At 39.0% G+C, this 19,738-nt stretch overlaps 1 protein-coding gene across 5 annotated transcripts in view; it reads left to right on the top strand.

The window, feature by feature from the left end:
* Positions 1–19,738, top strand: part of SERAC1 (serine active site containing 1) — a 58,204-nt gene that overhangs the window by 1,480 nt on the left and 36,986 nt on the right. For 2 of the 5 annotated variants that reach the window (XM_059401349.1, XM_059401345.1), the window contains exons 2-5: positions 12,206–12,315; positions 13,120–13,211; positions 15,678–15,714; positions 18,671–18,807. In XM_059401349.1, coding sequence (XP_059257332.1) covers positions 13,121–13,211; positions 15,678–15,714; positions 18,671–18,807 — 265 coding nt within the window. In that variant the 5' untranslated portion in view covers positions 12,206–12,315; position 13,120. Of the gene's footprint in view, positions 1–4,901; positions 5,030–12,205; positions 12,316–13,119; positions 13,212–15,677; positions 15,715–18,670; positions 18,808–19,738 lie in introns of all 5 variants that reach the window. The other 3 variants (XM_059401347.1, XM_059401346.1, XM_059401348.1) reach the window with 3 other exon arrangements.

Here is a 19,738-nt window from a genome sequence, read left to right as displayed (position 1 = left end):
CCTTGCAAGCATGCTCCTCCTGAACATTTCATTGACCCTCCACTCTTGCTCCCCAGGTGCTGGTGTCAGGCCTACACATGAATCAACTGTGATTAATCTAAGCCCCTCCTCTTAAACTGAGCGAGTTCTTATCTTTCACCATTACTTCAAAACCTGCTTTTCTAACTTACTGTGTTTCTCTGAATCAGGATTTAAAATCTCCATCCATTTATTCAAACATTTTTGTGCACCTGGTATGTGTCAAGACACTGTTGTAGACACTGGGAATACAGTGATTAACAAGCAACCAATTTCATTGGGGGTGGGGAGGAGAAAGATAGCAAAATCAGTTAAGGAGAAGGTAGATGGTGATGTAATAAAGAGTGACTGGAAAGGCTGCTTTGTTTAGAGAGTGTCAGAATGGCCTTCAGAGCCCCCAAATGATATAACTTAGGTAGGCTCTGGGGAGGAAGCTGCAAAATAATTGCAATATTTATCTAGAAAAGTAAACTAACATAAACAGCTAAGAAGAGCTTGAGACAGAAGAGTAATGCTATCAAAATACAAAAGTACAACACAAGACAGTGTGATAGTAGTACAAGACAGAACAATGGAACAGAATAAACATTCCAGAAACAAAACAACAGAGAAATGTGTGTGCCTATGTGTAGGCTTACATGTACATGCATTTATAAGGTAAGGGAAGGGAAGGGAAGAGATCACAAATTCGAGGGAAAGGGAAGTATTAGTAAATGGTGAAAAATGGCATTCAGAAGGATTTCTGAATTTAAAAAAACACTTCTATGTATCAGCAATAACTAACTGGGAATTTTAAATTTAAAAAACAGGTACTGTTTGTGCCAGTGTTCAAAACTAAAGGTATCTAGAAACAGATCACACTGAAGCTGTATAGTCCCCTAGGGAGGAAGTTGTAATGTTCTATTGAAACACAACAGAAGACCCAAGTAAATGAAGAGATACATCGTATGCATGGATGGGAATACTCAATATCATAAAGGTGTCAGTTTTCCCCAATTCTGCAAATTCAGTACAATTCCAGTTAAAATTTTTTTCATGGAACTTGACTAAGGACTAAGAACAGCCAAGTCAATTTTGAAAGAAAATCAAATGAAGTCCCTTATCAAAACTTAACTTGAAGAAGGTGAGGGAAACCAAGGATTCAGGCAACACTTAGGTGTTTTCCTTGAGCTACAAGATAGATCAGTTCTCATTTATAATCCAAAACCATTTGCCATTTGGTCGCAGTGGGGAGGATGAGTAGAGCAAGATTTTAGGGAGAAAAAAATTAAAGAACAGTGTTTTTGACAGTTAAATTTGAAAGATCTGTTGGATATCCAAGTGGAAATGTTCCAGTAGCTGCTGGACAGATGAGTCTGAAAAGAATCTGGCTGAAGGTACAACTCTGGGATCACTGGCATATAGATAGTTAAAACTGTGATGGGTTAGAGTTAGGTTTGGGTACATTACAAAGAAAACAGATGATGATAATGCCTTAACTCTTCATAAGATTCCATAGCTAGGCAGGCCATAGCTGGTGTGGCAACAGCTCCATGATCATCAGGGCCTTGGGCTCCTCTTCCTTGCTGTTCTGCCTTCTTTGGCATGCTACCTCGTGGCTGAGATGGCTGCTTTAAGGCCAGCTGTCACCTGCTCATAGCAAGACGGAAAAGGGAAAGGTGAAGAAAGGCACATACTCCTTTTTTTTTTTTTTAATTAATATATACTGTATTATTTGTTTCAGGGGTACAGGTCTGTGATTCATCAGTCTTACACAATTCACAGCACTCACCGTAGCACATACCCTCCCCAGTGTCCATCACCCTCCCACCCCATCTCTCCCCTCCCTCTCTACTCCATCAACCTGCAGTTTGTTTCCTGAGACCAAGAGTCTCTTAAGGTTTGTCCCCCTCTCTGGTTTTGTCTTGTTTCATTTTCCCCCTCCCTTTCCTTATGATCCTCTGTCTTGTTTTTCAAATTCCTCAAATCAGAGATCATATGATAATTGTCCCTCTCTGATTTATTTTGCTTAGCATCATACCCTCTAGTTTCATCCACGTTGTTACAAATGGCAAGATTTTGTGGTCTTTTTGATGGCTGCATAATATTCCATTGTATATGTATACCACATCTTTATCCATTCATCTGTTGTTGGATATCTAGGCTCTTTCCATAGTTTAGCTATTGTGGACATTGCTGCTATAAACATTTAGGTGCACGTGCCCCTTTGGATCACTACATTTGTATGTTTAGGGTAAATACCCAGTAGTCCAATTGCTCGGTCTTAGGGTAGCTCTATTTTCTACTTTTTGAGTAACCTCCTTACTGTTTTCCAGAGAGGCTGCACCAGCTTGCATTCCCACCAACAGTGTAGGAGGGTTCCCCTTTCTCCGCATCCTCGCCAGCACCTGTTGTTTCCTGACTTGTTAATTTTAGCCATTCTGACTGGTGTGAGGTGGCATCTCACTGTGGTTTTGATTTGTATTTCCCTGATGCTGAGCACTTTTTCAGGTGTCTGTTGGAAAGGAACATGGTCTTAAGGACACTTCTAAGAAGTTGCGTGTGACACATCCACTGAGAGCCCATTAGCTGGTTTCTAATCAGTGGTCACAAGTAGAGGAAAAGATAGATAATGTAGTCTTTATCCAGTTATCTGTGTGCCCAGCTACGATTCAGGGTTGTTGTTTTTTAAAATTTTTTTGAAATAAACATATAATATATTTTTATCCCCAGGGGTAAAGGTCTGTGAATCGCCAGGTTTACACACTTCACAGCACTCACCAAAGCACATACCCTCCCCAATGTGCATAACCCCACCCCCCTTCTCTCAACCCCCCTCCCCCCAGCAACCCTCAGTTTGTTTTGTGGGATTAAGAGTCACTTATGGTTTGTCTCCCTCCCAATCCCATCTTGTTTCATTGATTCTTCTCCTACCCCCTTAAGCCCCGATGTTGCATCTCCACTTCCTCATATCAGGGAGATCATATGATAGTTGTCTTTCTCTGATTGACTTATTTCGCTAAGCATGATACGCTCTAGTTCCACCCACATCGTCGCAAATGGCAAGAATTCAGGGGTTTTTTGTTGTTGTTTGGTTGGTTGGTTGGTTTTAGTAAGAATAAAGAGGGAATGGGATATTTAGTTTCAGTTTGGTTTCTTCTCCAACCAGGGCAATGAAGCTACTGTTGTAAAAGCTCTGGTGACTTCCTTGTTGTTAAATTTAATGGAATTTTTGAGCATTTGTTTCACTTGCTTTTAAACTCTCCATTTTTACTTTCTGTGTCCTCAGAATTTCTCCTCTGTTCTCTACTTAAAACTAGTGTTGCATATTTAATGCAGTCACAATAATAATCCCAAAGGTTTTTTTAAAAAATAGAAATTGACAAGCTGACTTTAAAATTATATGAATGTGCCAAAGATCTAGAATAGTCGATCTTGAAAAGGAAGAACAAAACCAGAGAACTTGTACTACCGAGCTTAAAGATTTATTATAGAACTCTAGTGATCAAGACGGTATGGTATTTATATAAGGATAAACAAATGGATCAATGAAATGGAATAGAGTTCAGAGATATGCCCATGCTTATATAGCCAACTGATTTTCAAACAAAGCACCAATCAGTTTAGTGAGGAAAGTAAAATGTTGTTTTGTTTTTTTTTTAAAGATTTTATTTATAAACAGACAGAGATCACAAGTAGGCAGAGAGGCAGGCAGGGGGGTGGGGAGCAGGCTCCCCACCAAGCAGAGAGCCTGATATGGGACTCGATCCCAGGACCCTGAGATCATGGCCTGAGCCGAAGGCAGAGGCTTTAACCCACTGAGCCACCCAGGTGCCCCAAAAGTAAAGTTTACGACAAATAATGCTGAATTATTGGATATCCATACGGGGGAAAAATGAACCCATTTCACCCAATATACAAAAATTAATTTGAGATGGATCAAAGACCTAAAAGTAAAAGATAAAACAAACTTATAGGAGAATTTCTGTGACTTTGAAGTAGGCAGCAATATCTGCGACGGGACACAGAATGCAATAACAGTGAAAGGAAAAATCTGATAAAAGAGACGTTATGAAAATAAAACTTGTGTTCGTCAACAGGTGCCTTTAAGAAAGTGAATGGACAAGTCACAGAAGAGGAGATGATATTTGCAGTATATATTGTACATATATCTGATAAAGAATTTGTTTCCAGAATGAATAAAGAGCCAGTAACTCATTCGAAGCACCAATAATCCAAGTTAAAAATCAGTAAAAGAACAGACACTTCACACACCAATAAATGTAAATGGCCAACACGAATCTGAAAAAGTGCTCAGCATCATTAGTTTTCAGGGACTCGCAAATTAAAAACACAAGGGGATACCCCACTAATATGGCTAAAACCAGAAAGGCTAATAGCTCCAATATCAGTGAGGATATGGAACAGCTGGAACTCTCCTACTCCTTCATTATTGGTTGCAGTGTGAAATGTACAATCATGTTGGAAAAATATCTGGCAGCATCTTATAAAGTTAAACATATACCTGCCTTATGACCCGGCAATTCCGCTCCTAGGTACTTACCCAAGATCAGTGAAAAATGAAAACATAGGTCTACAAGAAGTGTTATATCAGAATGCTTATAGTAGCTTATGGTAGGCAGAATACTGGCCCTTCATAGATATCCATGCCCAAATCCCTGGAACCTGTGAATATGTTACGTTGTATGGCAAGAAAAAAAAAAAAGACTTTGCAGATGGAAAGTTCTAGAACTTAAGCTAGGAAGATTATTTTAGGTTTTTTGACAGGGCCTAATACCACATGAGTTCTTAAAAGTGGAATAGGAGAGCAGAAATGTCAGAGATAAGGCAATGTGAAAAGGATACAGTATTGCCAGTTCTGAACTGTAGAATGCTACCTACAGAGATCCCAGGGTGGCACACGGACAACCCCTACCAAGGAAACAAGGACTTCAGTCTGACAGCTGCATGGAACTGAATCCTGCCAACAGCCTGAGTGAGTGTGCAAGTGCATTCTCCCCCAGAGCTTTCAGTAAGTAATACAGCACTGGAACACCTTGGTTTCAGCCTCCTGAGGGTGAAAACTGAAGTCCAATCTAAAGTAGTTCCTGAGAATCTGCATTTTAATAATCTGATAATCCTAAAATGACATTTGGATAAGCTCTTTTTAATATATTTACCATTCTTCAATAAATTAACCCCAACAAATTGTTTCAATTAATAGTATGTGCTAATGACTCATAAGTCTATCTAGCTTAGACCTGTCTACTGAACTGAGATAATTTAATGGACATCTTTACATGAATATTTTATAGGAACCTTAATCTCACCATGTTGAAATTGGGAATTCATCCTTCTTCTCAAATCAATTTCCATTCCTGTATTCCCTATTTTGGTAAATATTAACCTGTACATACCCCTGCATACCCCAGTATTCCAAATCAGAAACTGGGAACCATAACCATCTCCTCCCTGGTATTCATTATTCTCCACCTTTTTCAAGTGGTTATTAGATTCTGTTCTCTTAATCGTTCCTTAATCTGTTTTTTCATCATTCTCAGAGCCACTGCTTTAAGTCAAGTACATGTTTCTTTTTGATGATCATTAAATGCCTTCCCAGTAGTTTTCCCCACTGCTGCTTTGACTTTCCTCCAGCCTATTTTCAATCTTGTCAAGTTTGAAAAAAATTTTTTTTGAAAAATTTTTTTTTACCATGTTACTCCATTTCTTAAGGTGAATCTCCCAACAGCTTCCCGTAACTCAAGGTAAACTTCAGACAACTTAACTTAGCTGAAAGGACTTTGGTGATCTGATTAGCCCCTGCCTTCACTATTCCTGTTTTAGTAATCAACAAAATGAGCTGACATCAAATCAGTAAGGAGAAGATCTGAAAAACACTACCAACCAATTTGACCTAATAGACTTTTGTAGAGCCCTCTGCCCCCAAACAAACCAGGATATACATTCTTTTCAAGTGCATGTGGAACATTCACCAAGACAGACCATATTCTGTGCCATAAAGCAAATCAAGTTTTTCAAGAATTGAAAATATACAAAGCCTGTTCTCCAACCACAATGGAATTAAGCTAAAAATCAACAGACATATTTGGAAATTACCAAATTGGAAATTAACACACTTCTAAATATTCCATGGGTTGAAAAGGAAGTCACAATATAATTAGAAGATATATTTTTTGAATATTTTATTTATTTGATAGAGCATGAGTGGTGTGAGGGGCAGAGGAGGGGGGATAGGAAAAGGCAGACTCTTCTCTGAGCAGGTATTCCCAGCGTGGGGCTTGATTCCAGGACCCTGAGATTGTGACCTGAGCCACCCAGGCATCCCAGAAGATATTTTTAATTGAATGAAAGGAAAATAATAGTATATCCAAACTTGAGGGATTCAGCCAAGCAGCACTTGAGAAGTTTTTAGTGTTAAATAGTGACAGAAAAGAAAGAAACTTAAATCAGTGATTTAAGCTTCAGTTTTAAGATGCTTGGGGGGCGAGCCTGGGTGGCTCAGTCGTTAAGCGTCTGCCTTTGGCTCAGGTCATGATCCGAGAGGCCTGGGCTCCCTGCTCAGTGGACGCCTGCTTCTCCCTCTCTTACTCCCCCTGCTTGTGTTCCATCTCTCCATGTCAAATAAATAAATAAAATCTTAAAAAAAACAAAAGGTGCTTGAGAGGGAAGAGGTATTTGAAATCAAAACAAGCAGAGAACAGAGACTAATAAAAGGAAATAAAACAAATAAAGGTAAATAAAGCACAGAGCAATGAGATTGATAATAGAAAAACAACGTAATTCAATGAAACTAAAAGCTGCTTCCTTGAAAATATTGATAAAATTCATAAACCTCTAGCCATACAGGATAAGAAAAAAAGAGAAGACACAAATTGCCAAAATCAGGAATAAAAGAGAAGGCCTCATTTTAGATTCTAAGCCCTTAAAAAGATAATACAGGAATATTTATTAAAACCTTTTAGGGAACAAAGAATACCAGTTCTACATAAAATTTTCCAGAATATAGAAGAAGATGGACTACTTACTAGCTTATTTTATAAGATGAACATTATCTTCATGAGAAAATGAAAGATCTCACCAAAAAACAAAACAAAACAAGAGATTAATATCTGTTATAAACATAGACACAAAAATCCCTAACAAAATACTAGCAAATAAAACATATCTAATATATCATTATTTCAATTTATTCTTAAAATATTAGTCAGTGTAACATATTAACAGACTACAGAAAATCACATGTTCATCTTAATAGATGCACAAAATGCTTTTGTCAAAATTCAGCAATTTAGGAATAGAAGAGAATGTCCTCAAACAGGTAAAGGACATCTACAAAAAAGTCTACAGCTAACATCATCCTTAATGATGAAAGACTGGGAGATTTCCTCCCAAGATCAGGAACGATATAAGGATATCTGCTTTCACTACTCCTGTTTGGTATTGTACTGGAGGTCCTACCCCATCAAATAAAGCAAGATTAAAAATAGAAGGCATAAAGATTGAAGGCATAAAGAGGAAGAAATTGAACTGTTTCTATTCACAGGAAATATAATTGGGTATGTAGAAATCCTAAATAGTCACCTCCCTAAAAAATATAAAAGTCCCAGAATTAATGAGTTGGGTTACAAGGTCACAGGGTATAAGGAAATACACGGAATCAATCATTACACAGAATCAATAATTTTCATATATTAACAAAGAACAATTGGAAATTGAAATTAAAAAAGAAAAAATCCTGAAAGTATTATTTATAGTTGTACCAAAACCTGGGAAATACTTTGATATAAAAATTTTAAAATACCTGGCAGTGTTTGTATGTTGGAAGTGATCAAACAGGTGAAAAAAAAAATGACAGAACAAATGGAAAGGTAATCCATGTTCATGGATTGGAAGACTCAGTATTAATCACAAACTCAGGAGAATTATTTTTGTAGAAATAAGATGATTCTAAAATTTATATGGAGGGCGCCTGGGTGGCTCAGTGGTTAAGCCGTTGCCTTCGGCTCAGGTCATGATCTCAGGGTCCTGGGATCGAGGCCCGCATCGGGCTCTCTGCTCGGCAGGGAGCCTGCTTCTCTCTCTCTCTCTCTCTCTCTCTGCCTGCCTCTCCATCTACTTGTGATTTCTCTCTGTCAAATAAATAAATAAAATCTTAAAAAAAAAATTTATATGGAAAGACAAACTAGGATAGCAAAAACAATTTTCTAAAAGAACAACCAAGTTCAAGAAACATTATTTAATTTTAAGATTACTATAAATCTATAATAATCAGGAAAGTGTGGCATTGGAAAAGATTGGGTCAACATATAAATTAATGAAATAGTATGTAATGGTAGACACATATACACATGGTCAGTTTTTTGGGCAAAGATGCAAAGGGAATTTAATGAGGAAATGGTCATCTTTTCAACAAATAATTCTGAAACAATTGCATATTTGTGTGCAAAAAGAGAAAAAAAAAACCCAACCCCGATCAATACTCTTCACCCTATACAAAAATTCACTTAGAATAGATAATAAATCGAAATGTAAAAACCTAAAACTATTAATCTTATAGAGAAAGGTATAGGAAAATATCTTGGTGATCTTGCTATTTTTTTGCAATAGCAAAATCATGATCCATAAAGTAAAAATTAATTAATTTGACTTTATCCAAATTGTGAACTTTTGCTTTCTCTTTTTAATTTTTAATTTTTAAAGATTTTATTTATCCATTTGAAAGAGACAGAATACAAGCAGGGGGAGAGGTAGATGAAGAGAGAGAAGCAGACTCCCTGCGGATTTGGGAGCCCAGTTTGGGGCTCGATCCCAGGACCTGGAAATCATGACTAGAGCCAAAGACAGATGCTTAACCATCTGAGCCACTCAGGCACCCCAGAGAACTTTTGCTTTCTAAAAACACAGTTAAGACAATGAAAAGGCAAGCCATAGATTGGAAGAAAATATTTGTAAATTATAAATCTAACAAAGATTTTTTACCCAGACTATATAAAGTATTTCTAAAACTCAATAAGAAAACAAACAGCCTTATTAATAATGGACAAAAGATTTCAACAGACTCTTCACCAAAGAATAGAGATGGCAGATACAAAATATGGAAAGAGCCCAGATGTCCATTGACAAATGAACGGATAAAAAAGATGTGGTACATATATACAATGGAATATTACTCAACCATCAAAAAGAATGAAATCTTGCAATTTGCACTGTGGTGGATGGAGCTAGAGAGTATTATGCTAAGCGAAATAAGTCAGAGAAAGACAAATACTATCTGATTTCACTAATATGTAGAATTTAAGAAACAAAACAGATGGACATAGGGGAAGGGAAGGAAAAATAAAATGAGTTAAAAATGGAAAGGGAGTCAAACCATAAGAGTGCTCACTCTAGAAGCTGTCAAGATTTATTTTAAAGATACAGGAACTAAGAAAGATGTTACCTCTTTGATGTAACTTTAGACGAACAGATCAGTTGTGCAAAAATTGTCCAGAAATGAACCCTAGGTAGGTTCGACCTCGGTGTATGGAGGACTCTTCTAATCACTGAGGAAACTATGGTTTGGAAATAAATGGTCTTGGGATGTTTGATTTTACGAATTTGATTATTTGATTTTAGACATTCTGGGTTTTAGGTGTTTGTGGTCCTTCAAAGTGAAAGTGTTCATTAGGCGGTCAAATGTGTATGTACCTGCAGCTTAGCAGACAGACCTGGGTTAGTTATAGAAATCTGGGAATCACAAGCTTATGGTAGAGCTTTGTGAGGAAAACTTGAAATTACTCAGCCAGAGAGTATAGCCTGAGAGAAAAAGAGGAGAGTAGGTGGAAGCCTCTGGAACACTAATATTTAAGGACCCGGTGGAGACAGCAGAGCCACCTGCCAACCCAGTGAGGGCAGGGGCTCTGCGGTCTTATTCACATCTCAGGTTTACAACCCCGACAGATGATAGGTGCTCAGCAAGTGTTTGTTGAATGAGTATTAGCAGCCAGACCTGTGAGAGTAAAACTAGAAGACAAGGAGTCATAGTAGCGAGAGGAGGAGAGAGAAATGAAATGCTTCAGAAGAAGCAAAAGGATGACTGAAAAGTGGATTTCGGAACAAAGATGTCCCTGACTGGTGACCTTAAGGGGAGCTGTCAGTGCTAGAGGACACTGGAGAAAGCGTCTTAGGAAGGAAGGCGAGACAAGAGGCACTTGGCTCGAGGGAGGGTTTTCCCCCCAGTCATTTGTTTTTTGTTTTGTTTTTGTGTTTTGATGGGAGAGCATGGAAATCCAGTATTTAGGGAGGAGGAATAGAGCTGAAAGAAAGGGAGGGAGGATTAAGAAGAGAAAAGCAGCTCATTAATGAATTAGGGTCCCTGTGGAAGTGAGAGATGAGACCTAGAATACGGTTTCCCCTTGGAAAGGGAGTAAGATCTTTTCCTCAGAAACTGGGAGGAACAATGGAGGAGAAGAAAGATCATTTGTCATCTGGAAAAGGCAGTGTAGACGAATATAGATGAATACACATTTGCAGGCCAGGATGGATTTACCGAGGAGTTATGAACCTTATGCTCTGGGTGATGACTTACTTGCGTGGGCCCCTCTGAGTGCTGTGAGTTACTAGGAGTTTTAATGCCCTGGGGGAGAGGGAATGCCACATTGTAATCCAGAAACATTTCTATACAAGGATTTCTGACACATTGTCTAATGGAATCTCAGAAGAAAGGGATCAAAATTCCTAAGACTCCAGTCACTTATTATATCTTTTCTCATTCTAGATAGCTTTCATTTTAGCACCTAATTTGGTATTTGTGTGTGTGTGTGTGTGTGTGTGTGTGTTTTAAAGAGCCCCCTCACCCACCTTGAATAAATGTTAAGCCCCTTGATATCTGGATAGGTCTTTGCTTGTAGGTAAGGGGATAGAGGTTGAGGGGTTTCCTAGTTTTAACTTTCTCAGTCAAATAAAAGACAAGATCATTTGAGAGGATGGACTTAGGGAGAAGGCTTAGAAGGGTTTGTGGGTCATTTAGAGCAGTCTTTGTGGGGGTGGGGAGAGAGCTGATTGAGAACAGCAGAAATGAGTCTGAGAGCCCACTGCCAATTTGTCTTTTATTCTCCCTGAACCACTCCCTAACCCCTCTCCCCGCCTCCTCCACCCCTTCCCTGCACCCCATTTTGGCTGTCAGTGTAGGAACAAAGAAAGCACATATTTCAGGTTAGGGTTGCAGGCTACTAGAAAGAGGAAGGGTCTAGGGGTGCCTGGGTGATGTAGTCAGTTGAAGCATCCGACTCTTGGTTTCTGCTCAGGTCTGATCTCAGGGTCATGGCATCAGGCTCCGTGCTCAATGTGGAGTCTGCTTAAGTTTCTCTCTCTAAAATAAATAAATCTTAAAAAGGAAAAAAAAGGGGGGGGTGTGGTACTGTTGAGGAAGGATGCAGAGAGTGATGTGTAGGGAGGGAAGAACAGCCTTCCCTCCCTGGGATACTGGCTGCGCACTCCCAGACAAGTGAGGGAGGGAAGGTTTGTTGGAGCTGGAGAGCAGAGAAACCATCAACACTCTGAGGGGATGGAGGGAGAATCAGCGATGCAGCAGTTTATTCTGGAGAGAGTAGCAAGGGGCAGTGATGTCGTCTGAGGAAACCAAGAAGGAAATAGGATGAGGACATATTGCCAGTAGACCTAGCTTTATTCCGAGGATTTAGTAGGAAGGAAGCCTGCTGGGGTGGTGGTGGTGGTAGGGTAGTATGTAAGTTAACACTGAAGTTTTTTAGGCCAGAGAAGTAATAGCAAAGAGTATCTGTATAATGTTTTGTAGTTGATTGCTTTTGTAGTGTCAGGATTAAAAGAAGCAAAAGGTAGTTTTGCTTGGCATTTTTGTTTTCCTTAAATTGTCATGTAGTAATGAAATTGCAAATCTGTATACAAACTCAAAGTAGTTTATGTTGCATTCTTCCCTGGTTTCATGAGCATCTACTTCATTGCAGTCTTTACAACATTTTTACAATATCCTTATGTCTCATGGAGAAGTAGTAGCAACCCATTAAACAAGTGATAAAATAAGAAACAATGACCTTTAAAATAGTGACCTTTAAAGTTTACCCCTGCCAAAACGAGTTTGCTTAGTCATTAATTGATGTGCTGTAATTACAAGAAAAAATGTAAAAGCTTTTTATTTTGTGTTCTCTCTTTCTCTCTCTGTTTTTTTTAGTAGGCACCACGCCTAATGTGGAGCCTAACTCAGGGCTTGAACTCCCGACCCTGAGATCAAGACCTGAGCTGAGATCAAGAGCCGGATGCTTAACTGACTGAGCCACCCAGGTGCCCCTATTTTGTGCTGTCTCTAACAGATATTTCTTACATGTATATATGTATATATATATATATATATATTTCCCCCTTATCCGTATAAAGCTAGAACTTTTGTTGAACCAAAAGACCTTTTCTCACATGAATCCCTCAATGCGCTTTTCTTCTTTACCTTTATAGCAAAAACAAAAGAAAGAAGTCTTTTCCAAAGACAGTCTGATACAATTCTAGAATACTGAGTTGTTCTAGAAACCGTTGCATCATATTTCAATCATCATTACTCAGTCGATGAAGTTAGTTGAGTCACAGTTCTCCTCCTCTGATAGGATGCCAACAGTGAATAAAGATTTTAAACCGTGCTGGGTACCATCCTGAGGGAGCTGGAGGAGGGCTAAATACTTTCATGGGTTCTAAGTATGTCTTCCATTTTGAGCGCCTTTCATTTCAGTAGGGCCTTCAGTCATCCACGGTAAATATAAATATCTATTTTTGTATGCATATATATATTTTAAAAGATACTGAAAAAATTTAAAATTCTTTATTGACATTCTGATTAATAATTGGTGTTTTTCTGCTTCGTAACAATCATTGTTCACAGTTGGACTCAGTTTGAAGAATAATCAAAGTACTAACAAAACACTATTCTAGCATGTCTTTTTTAAGGATGGAATTTCTTTTTTAATGGAAAAGTTTTTTTCCTGGTCTTGAAAAATCTAACTCTGTGGGCAATCCACTGTGATTGTGACATGTTCTTATAGTTAAATGTTTTTAATTCACTCTCAAGTTAAATTTGTTTTAATTGTTCTAAATACACAGAATGTCCCTGGCTGCTTATTGTATCATCTGTTGCAGAAGAATAGGAACCTTAACTCCTCCGCCCAAAAGTACCACATACCGGAGAGATATCAGTGAGTACAGCTGAAACAGTATTTCTTAAAGAAACTTTGCTAGAATGGTGGCTGAGTTTTCCACGTGGCCCCCTCATAAATTTACTTAATCCATGATAAATCTCATATTTGTTTCGGTCTTTTCTATACCATCGGTGCACCCCAAATTTGTAGGACCAGCGCCACGAATACTCCTTTTTCTGGGGAATCTTTTTCCTCCCCTGTTTTTTGTCCAATTCAGGCTCATCCTTTCAAACTCAAGTATCACTACACTCTCATTATTAAGTTTCTGCAAAACAAGGAGGCAGGCACAGGTATTAGGTTCTGGGATTTCAGCAGTGAGCAGAAATGTTGTGCTTGTCCAGTGGGAGGTTGGGATCTAGAGCTGGTCTGCTATCTTTATTTGTAAATCTTCATTTACCTTATTTATTATTGATCTTTATTTATAAAAGAGAAGATAGGCCTAGATCACCTTTCATTCATTTGGCAAGTTAATTATTTACTATCTGCTGTGTGCCAGGTACCATTCTAGGCCCTGAGGATACAATATGGATTAAGACAAAGTCCCTGTTTTCATGGAGTTTCTGTTGTTCAAGATAAATCTTTTTTTTTTAGGATAGATCCTTTTCATGTAGAAAATTCTATGATTTTGTATTTTAAATATAAAAAGGGGTTGGGACATAGAAGGGAGCTTTTCTTCTCTCATCATTCTTAAAGAATGAAGAGCAGTGAACTTAGGATGAGAGAGTAGTGAATTTAGTTAGGAGAAAGGCTATGAGACTGTATTCTGTTCCCAGCACCCAGTGAAAAAGAAACATAGCAAGCAGTAGAGAGGGAAACAAGCTACTCCTGGGGCCCCACAGCGTTGGTGGGGTTTGGGGGTGGGAAGGACACCATCTTAGAATGAAAAATAAGCTAGAGAGTCCCACAGTCAGTAAGCTCTGGCACAACTTCTGATCTCATCCCTTCACACCTCCTCGAACTGTACCCTTCCCAATTCTGGAACCACTACTAAGGTCTCAGAGTTTGGGAGGAATGTCCATCTCCCTTGCCTGATGTCTAGAGAAGTTGATTGAGTTGAGTTTCTTATCCCTCTGTAGGGAGGATAAATGTGTTCTCAGTAGCCGTAAGTTGAAACTCTGATGATGGGCTACCTCTACACATCCAGTAAGTTAAAAGTCAAGTAGGTTTTGCAGGCAGGTAGCAGGACCTGATGCTTACGGGTAATGTATCTGTAAAGGTTGTGTTCAGGTCATGTAATAGAAACTTGCCTGCAGTGGCTTAAATTAGTAAAGTTCTCATTTTTTTTATTTAACAGGGAGTTAAGATAGAGACAATTTAGAGCAGGAACCACAGTTTAGCAATCCTCCTGTCTTCCTGCTCCATGATGTTTATTGTCCTCATGGTCCCAAGATGGTTGCTGAATCTCTAGACATCAAGAAGGCAGAAAGGCCAAAAGTCATCTTATGAAGCTTTGTCTTTTTATTTGGGGAGGGATCTCTACTTACAGACCTCTGTCTATATCTGATGGGCTACACCTGTGTTGCATGGCCCGCCATAGCTGCATAGTTGGGGATTCGAATATTTTTAGATAGTAATTAAGTTGTGTTAGTAAGGATTAAGGGGCTTATGTGTATTGAAAAAGCAGCTAGCTGTGTCTTCCACTAGGATGTATATATATTTTTAAAGATTTTACTTATTTAACAGAGACACAGTGAGAAGGGGAACACAAGCAGGGGGAGTGGGAGAGGAGAAGTAGGCTTCCCACTGAGCAGGGAGCCCAGTGTGGGGCTCAATCCCAGGACCCTGGGATTGTGACCTGAGTTGAAGACAGGTGCTTAATGACTGAGCCACCCGGGCGCCCCAGAATATATTTTTTTATATTAAAACTAAAGTTTTCCAAGTTCCAAACAAAAAGTTATTTTAAGTAAACTTATAGAATGTAACCATACATAAGGGGCTGTATACATAAGGCACTGAAACACCAACTGCAAAGTAGTTACTTTGGGAAAAGTCATTTTGTGTCCCTGCTTCGCAAACATGATCCCCCAGTATGATCCCAGTGGCGATAGAATTGTCCCCATTCCCTTATTTAATTGGTTGTGACATAGGAGCCAGAAGGCATATTAGCTTCATGGCAGTCACATTCAGTGGAAGCGCTGTAGGCCTGGTAACAGCCCGGGTGCGGTAGCACTGGAGTCTCCACTGGTTTGCTGGGGATGACAGAGTGAGACACTCAAGAGAAGGAGAACAGTAGGAAGTGAGAATGAGTATTAAATACAGAGTATATTTTTGTACCCAGTGCTTGTTGGTTCCTTTGTCTATCTGGGGACAGGAAGCCTTGTGTTGATAGTAATCATATTCCGGGAAAAATATCAGTAACTTCTTACCCAATTATATAATACAGGTGGAGGCACTGTTGCCTATTTCCTGTCACATTTTAAAAATGAAATCCATCACATTGACTTTTTTTCTTTCTTTTTGAAGGAAATGTAATAAAGTTTACTGGATCACTTATTTTAGGGTAAGTGTCAACTATGAAATGCTCATTGGCTTCTTTATGCTATTTGAAATACCAGTGGAAGTGATTTACAGTAGCATGGGGTGGCAAATAGGTATAGATTTTGGAATTAGGCGGATTAATCACTGGTTCTACCACTTCAGTGTCATCTCGATCCAGTTACTGAACTGGCTGAGAGGTGTCCTATCTTTGGTGCAAGGGTACAGTGAGGATTCGGCCCACCAGGCACTGTTGCTCTGAGAAGAGCACCGGACTCCATACGGGGCAGGGGCTCACTAATTCGCTTTCCCATATCTAAAATCACATCTTGTGGGACGCCTGGGTGGCTCAGTTGGTTAAGCAGCTGCCTTCAGCTCAGGTCATCATCCCAGCGTCATGGGATCAAGTCCCACATCGGGCTCCTTGCTCCGCAGGGAGCCTGCTTCTCCCTCTGACTCTGCCTGCCACTCTGTCTGCCTGTGCTCGCTCTCACTTGCTCTCTCTCTAACAAATAAATAAATAAAATCTTTAAAAAAAAAATAAATAAAATAAAATAAAATAAAATCACATCTTGTGTTAGGTTCTAATGTGGGTCAGAGAGGTGAAAATTGACTGTAGCAAAAATTATTTTGGAAAACCCCTTAAATCACCATAGAGCTCTCATGAAAGAAGATTGAGGCTGGCCGAGAAAACCAGCAGTTTGATACCTTTCATCTGATGCTCTTCAGAGGCGCACGCCTAATGAATGGAGTGACCTTCTTTCCCTTTTTTGGAAGGGGGTGTACATGTTAATGTATGTCTAATACGAGTCCACTGTATTTGTTAATACTCTTTTTCACTATTATACATATAACATCATATGTATATATACACATACATATACAACTTTGAGATGCTCAAATGTTATAGGAGATGCACTTTGCATTTTATTCAAATATATACATTTCTCCATGATACTAATACAAGACAAAACACAGTTAGATGACTTTTCCCCTTAAATCATTCTAGGCAAAAGATATAGTCATGTACTTTGTCTGTTTCACAATTATATTCAGGAATCTAATGAAAATTAATCACATAATTTCCAGTAAAGAATTTTGTCTTTCATGGAAAGCACAATAAAAATATTGAATGCATTTGCTCTTTTTAGGTGCTCTGATCTCTCAGAGATTTTTTTTTTTAAATTTATTTATTTTAGAGAGAGACAGAGACAGAGCACAAGCAGGGGGAGAGGCAGAGGGAGAGGGAAAAGCAGACTCCCCACTGATCTGGGAACCTGACATGGGACTCGATCCCAGGACCTGGAGAGTATGACCCATGCAAAGGCAGATGCTTAGCCGTCTGAGCCACGCCGGCAGCCTAAGGAGAGGATTCTTTAGAGCTTTCTGTTTTTGTGGTTCTGGCCAGTGTCTGTCCCTTCGGTCTCACCTGCTTTAACTTTGGGGTGTAAATCCAAGGTCAGGAGAATATATGGTATATTCTTAGTGTAACTGATGTTACACTAAGACACTGAATCCAGACAGTGCAGCCTTTGTGGATTTAGGGAGTGTGTATGTCAGTCTGATCAAGAAAAAAAAAAAAAACACCTTCATTTTGGGTACATAACAAAGAACATTGTATTTCACAACTAAAAATTGACTTTAGGCATAGCTCTTAGGAGAAATATGTTGGTGATGGGAGTACAGATTGGCTTTGAACTTTTTAGAGAAGGAGTTTGGCAGTACCTAATCAAGTTGAAGAGTATGTATACTGTCAGAAGGTCTGTGACTCTCCTTCTTAGATGAGTATCCCAGAGCAACATATACACATGTGTACAGTGTAGATGCGTAAGGTGTGTAACGGGATTATTTGTAACAGACTCAAACCAGAAAGTCCCCGAATGCCCTTCTGTGGTAGCATGGGTAAGCTGTGGTATAGCCATCCCATCACCGAGTCACATACCATATGAAAATATAAATGTATGAACTCCTGACACAGCAGCCCCATGAACGAATGTCACAGAGCAGAAGAATATGTAGTGTCCCTCCATCCCGATGAAGCCCACAGACAGACCAAATAAGCTCTGTTGTTTAAGGATGCATGTATAGATGGCAAAGTATAAAGTGAAACAAGGACATTATTGTAATAAAAGTCGAAGTAGTAACTAGCTATAGAGATGAGCAAGTGGGTCAGAATGAGGGACGGGCACACTGTGGGCTTCTGGGGTACTGTTTATACCTTTTGCCTGGATATTGTAATTATTATTATTTTTTATTTTAAAAGATTTTATCTGTCTATTTGATAGAGATCACAAGTAGGCAGAGAGGCAGGCAGAGAGAGAGGGGGAAGCAGGCTCCCCGCTGAGCAGAGAGCCTGATGCGGGGCTCGATCCCAGGACCCTGGGATCATGACCTGAGCCGAAGGCAGAGGCTTTAACCCACTGAGCCACCCAGACGCCCCTGTCATTATTATTATTAAGTGGACACATTTGTGCTTGCATTTATATGAATGTATATAGAATCTGTTATATGCATACATACTCTTATATTATGTATGTGTATATATTGTTTCCCAACAAAGAGAATGAAAAATTCCACAACAGAAAGCTTATTAAAAAAGACTGGCTCAATCAATAGGGTATATGTTGAGGAAATTTCTCTTCGTCATGGGATGCAAATCGCTAGTGTATATAAAACTTCTCGTTCCGAAAGCATGATTTCACTCAGTGTTTACTAAGCACTTATTTTTCCCATCCTTTTTTTGGGAAATTCTGCCCTTCAGCCTTTTTTCACCACTCGCAGGAAATACTATTCTCAACCCATAGGTTCAAGAGCTCGGCTGTTGTACAGGTCGAGCCATTCAGTTTCTGTGGTGCTCAGTAATCTGAGGAGCTCTGTAACCAATATCATGCTGTTACTCTGTCATGTAAAGAAAAAAAAAAGTGGCTCTTGTGTTACCTTTAGATCACATATTTATGATGAATTTTTTGTTCCTTTTATAGCGGTTCTTTATTTCTTACCTATGAAGTTTGGGCCCTGAAGAAATCTTTGACGTTAGATACTCAAGTAGTAGAAAGAGAAAAAATGAAGTCCTATATATATGTGGACTCCGTTTCTTTAGATGACAGAGAAAATTATGGTAAGTTTATGGTAAAGTAATCCCATTTCTGTGAAAAGCGGGAGCTACTTATTAACTTTTAAAATGACTATTAAAAACACAATATTAGCAAGGTAGGTTTAGCTCATTCTAGCAGTCAACAAATCTTATGAGAACCAAATTCCTAAAGAAGTAGTTGAAGACCAAATTTTGGACTTCCATATTTAACGCAGGTTTGCAACTCTCCCTCGCCGACTGTTTTGATCTAAACTTGGAATTCCATTCCTAGTGGAGGTCAGGTCAGAGGCTGGCCTTCAGTTCGCCAAGTAGAGAAACATGATTTTGTCACTTAGCTCTGTTATATTCTTGGCCTCAAGGGATTTATTCATGCCTACTAAAATCATGACATGGATTCATAAATCTGAATGTCATCTTATTAAAGAGAGAAAAAAGAGTTTGTCACGGAGGCTGGAAAACTTGTCTTTACTAGTCCGAACGTTCCTCTTCTCTGTATTTAGGTCACAGGGAAACCTAATTAGTAACCATACGGTTGCCTCTTGAACATGAACTTTTAGAGCAGAGGCCTATCTTTTCATCAAAGTATGTGTAGCTTGGTGAGTCACTACCCTTGACGTACAGCTGCCTGTTCCTATAGAGTTGACCAGATTAACCTTGCCTGTTACATTATATTCTCTGAGTGCGGCAGATTTCACTCTTTCCTTCCTACAGCTGTATAAATCACCATCTGTCCTATTAGTATTTATTGTCTCATCTAGTGTGTTACAATTTCAATTACACAGATAATTTTTACAGTTTACATTTTATTCATATAGCAAAGCTTCATCTCCATAGTAGGACATCTCCATAGTTAGGCATTTCCAAATTTCAGTTTGGGAAGGGCTGTTGTTCCTGAATATAGCTGATCTTATGTCGCATCTGAGAATTTGTTAGCTTTAGTTCGTGTTTTTGTTTT

This window comes from Mustela nigripes, chromosome 5, assembly GCF_022355385.1.
Source record: "Mustela nigripes isolate SB6536 chromosome 5, MUSNIG.SB6536, whole genome shotgun sequence".
Classification (NCBI taxonomy): Eukaryota; Metazoa; Chordata; class Mammalia; order Carnivora; family Mustelidae; genus Mustela; species Mustela nigripes.
Note: the sequence above shows the minus strand (reverse complement) of the source record. Positions and strands in the feature narration are given on the sequence as shown.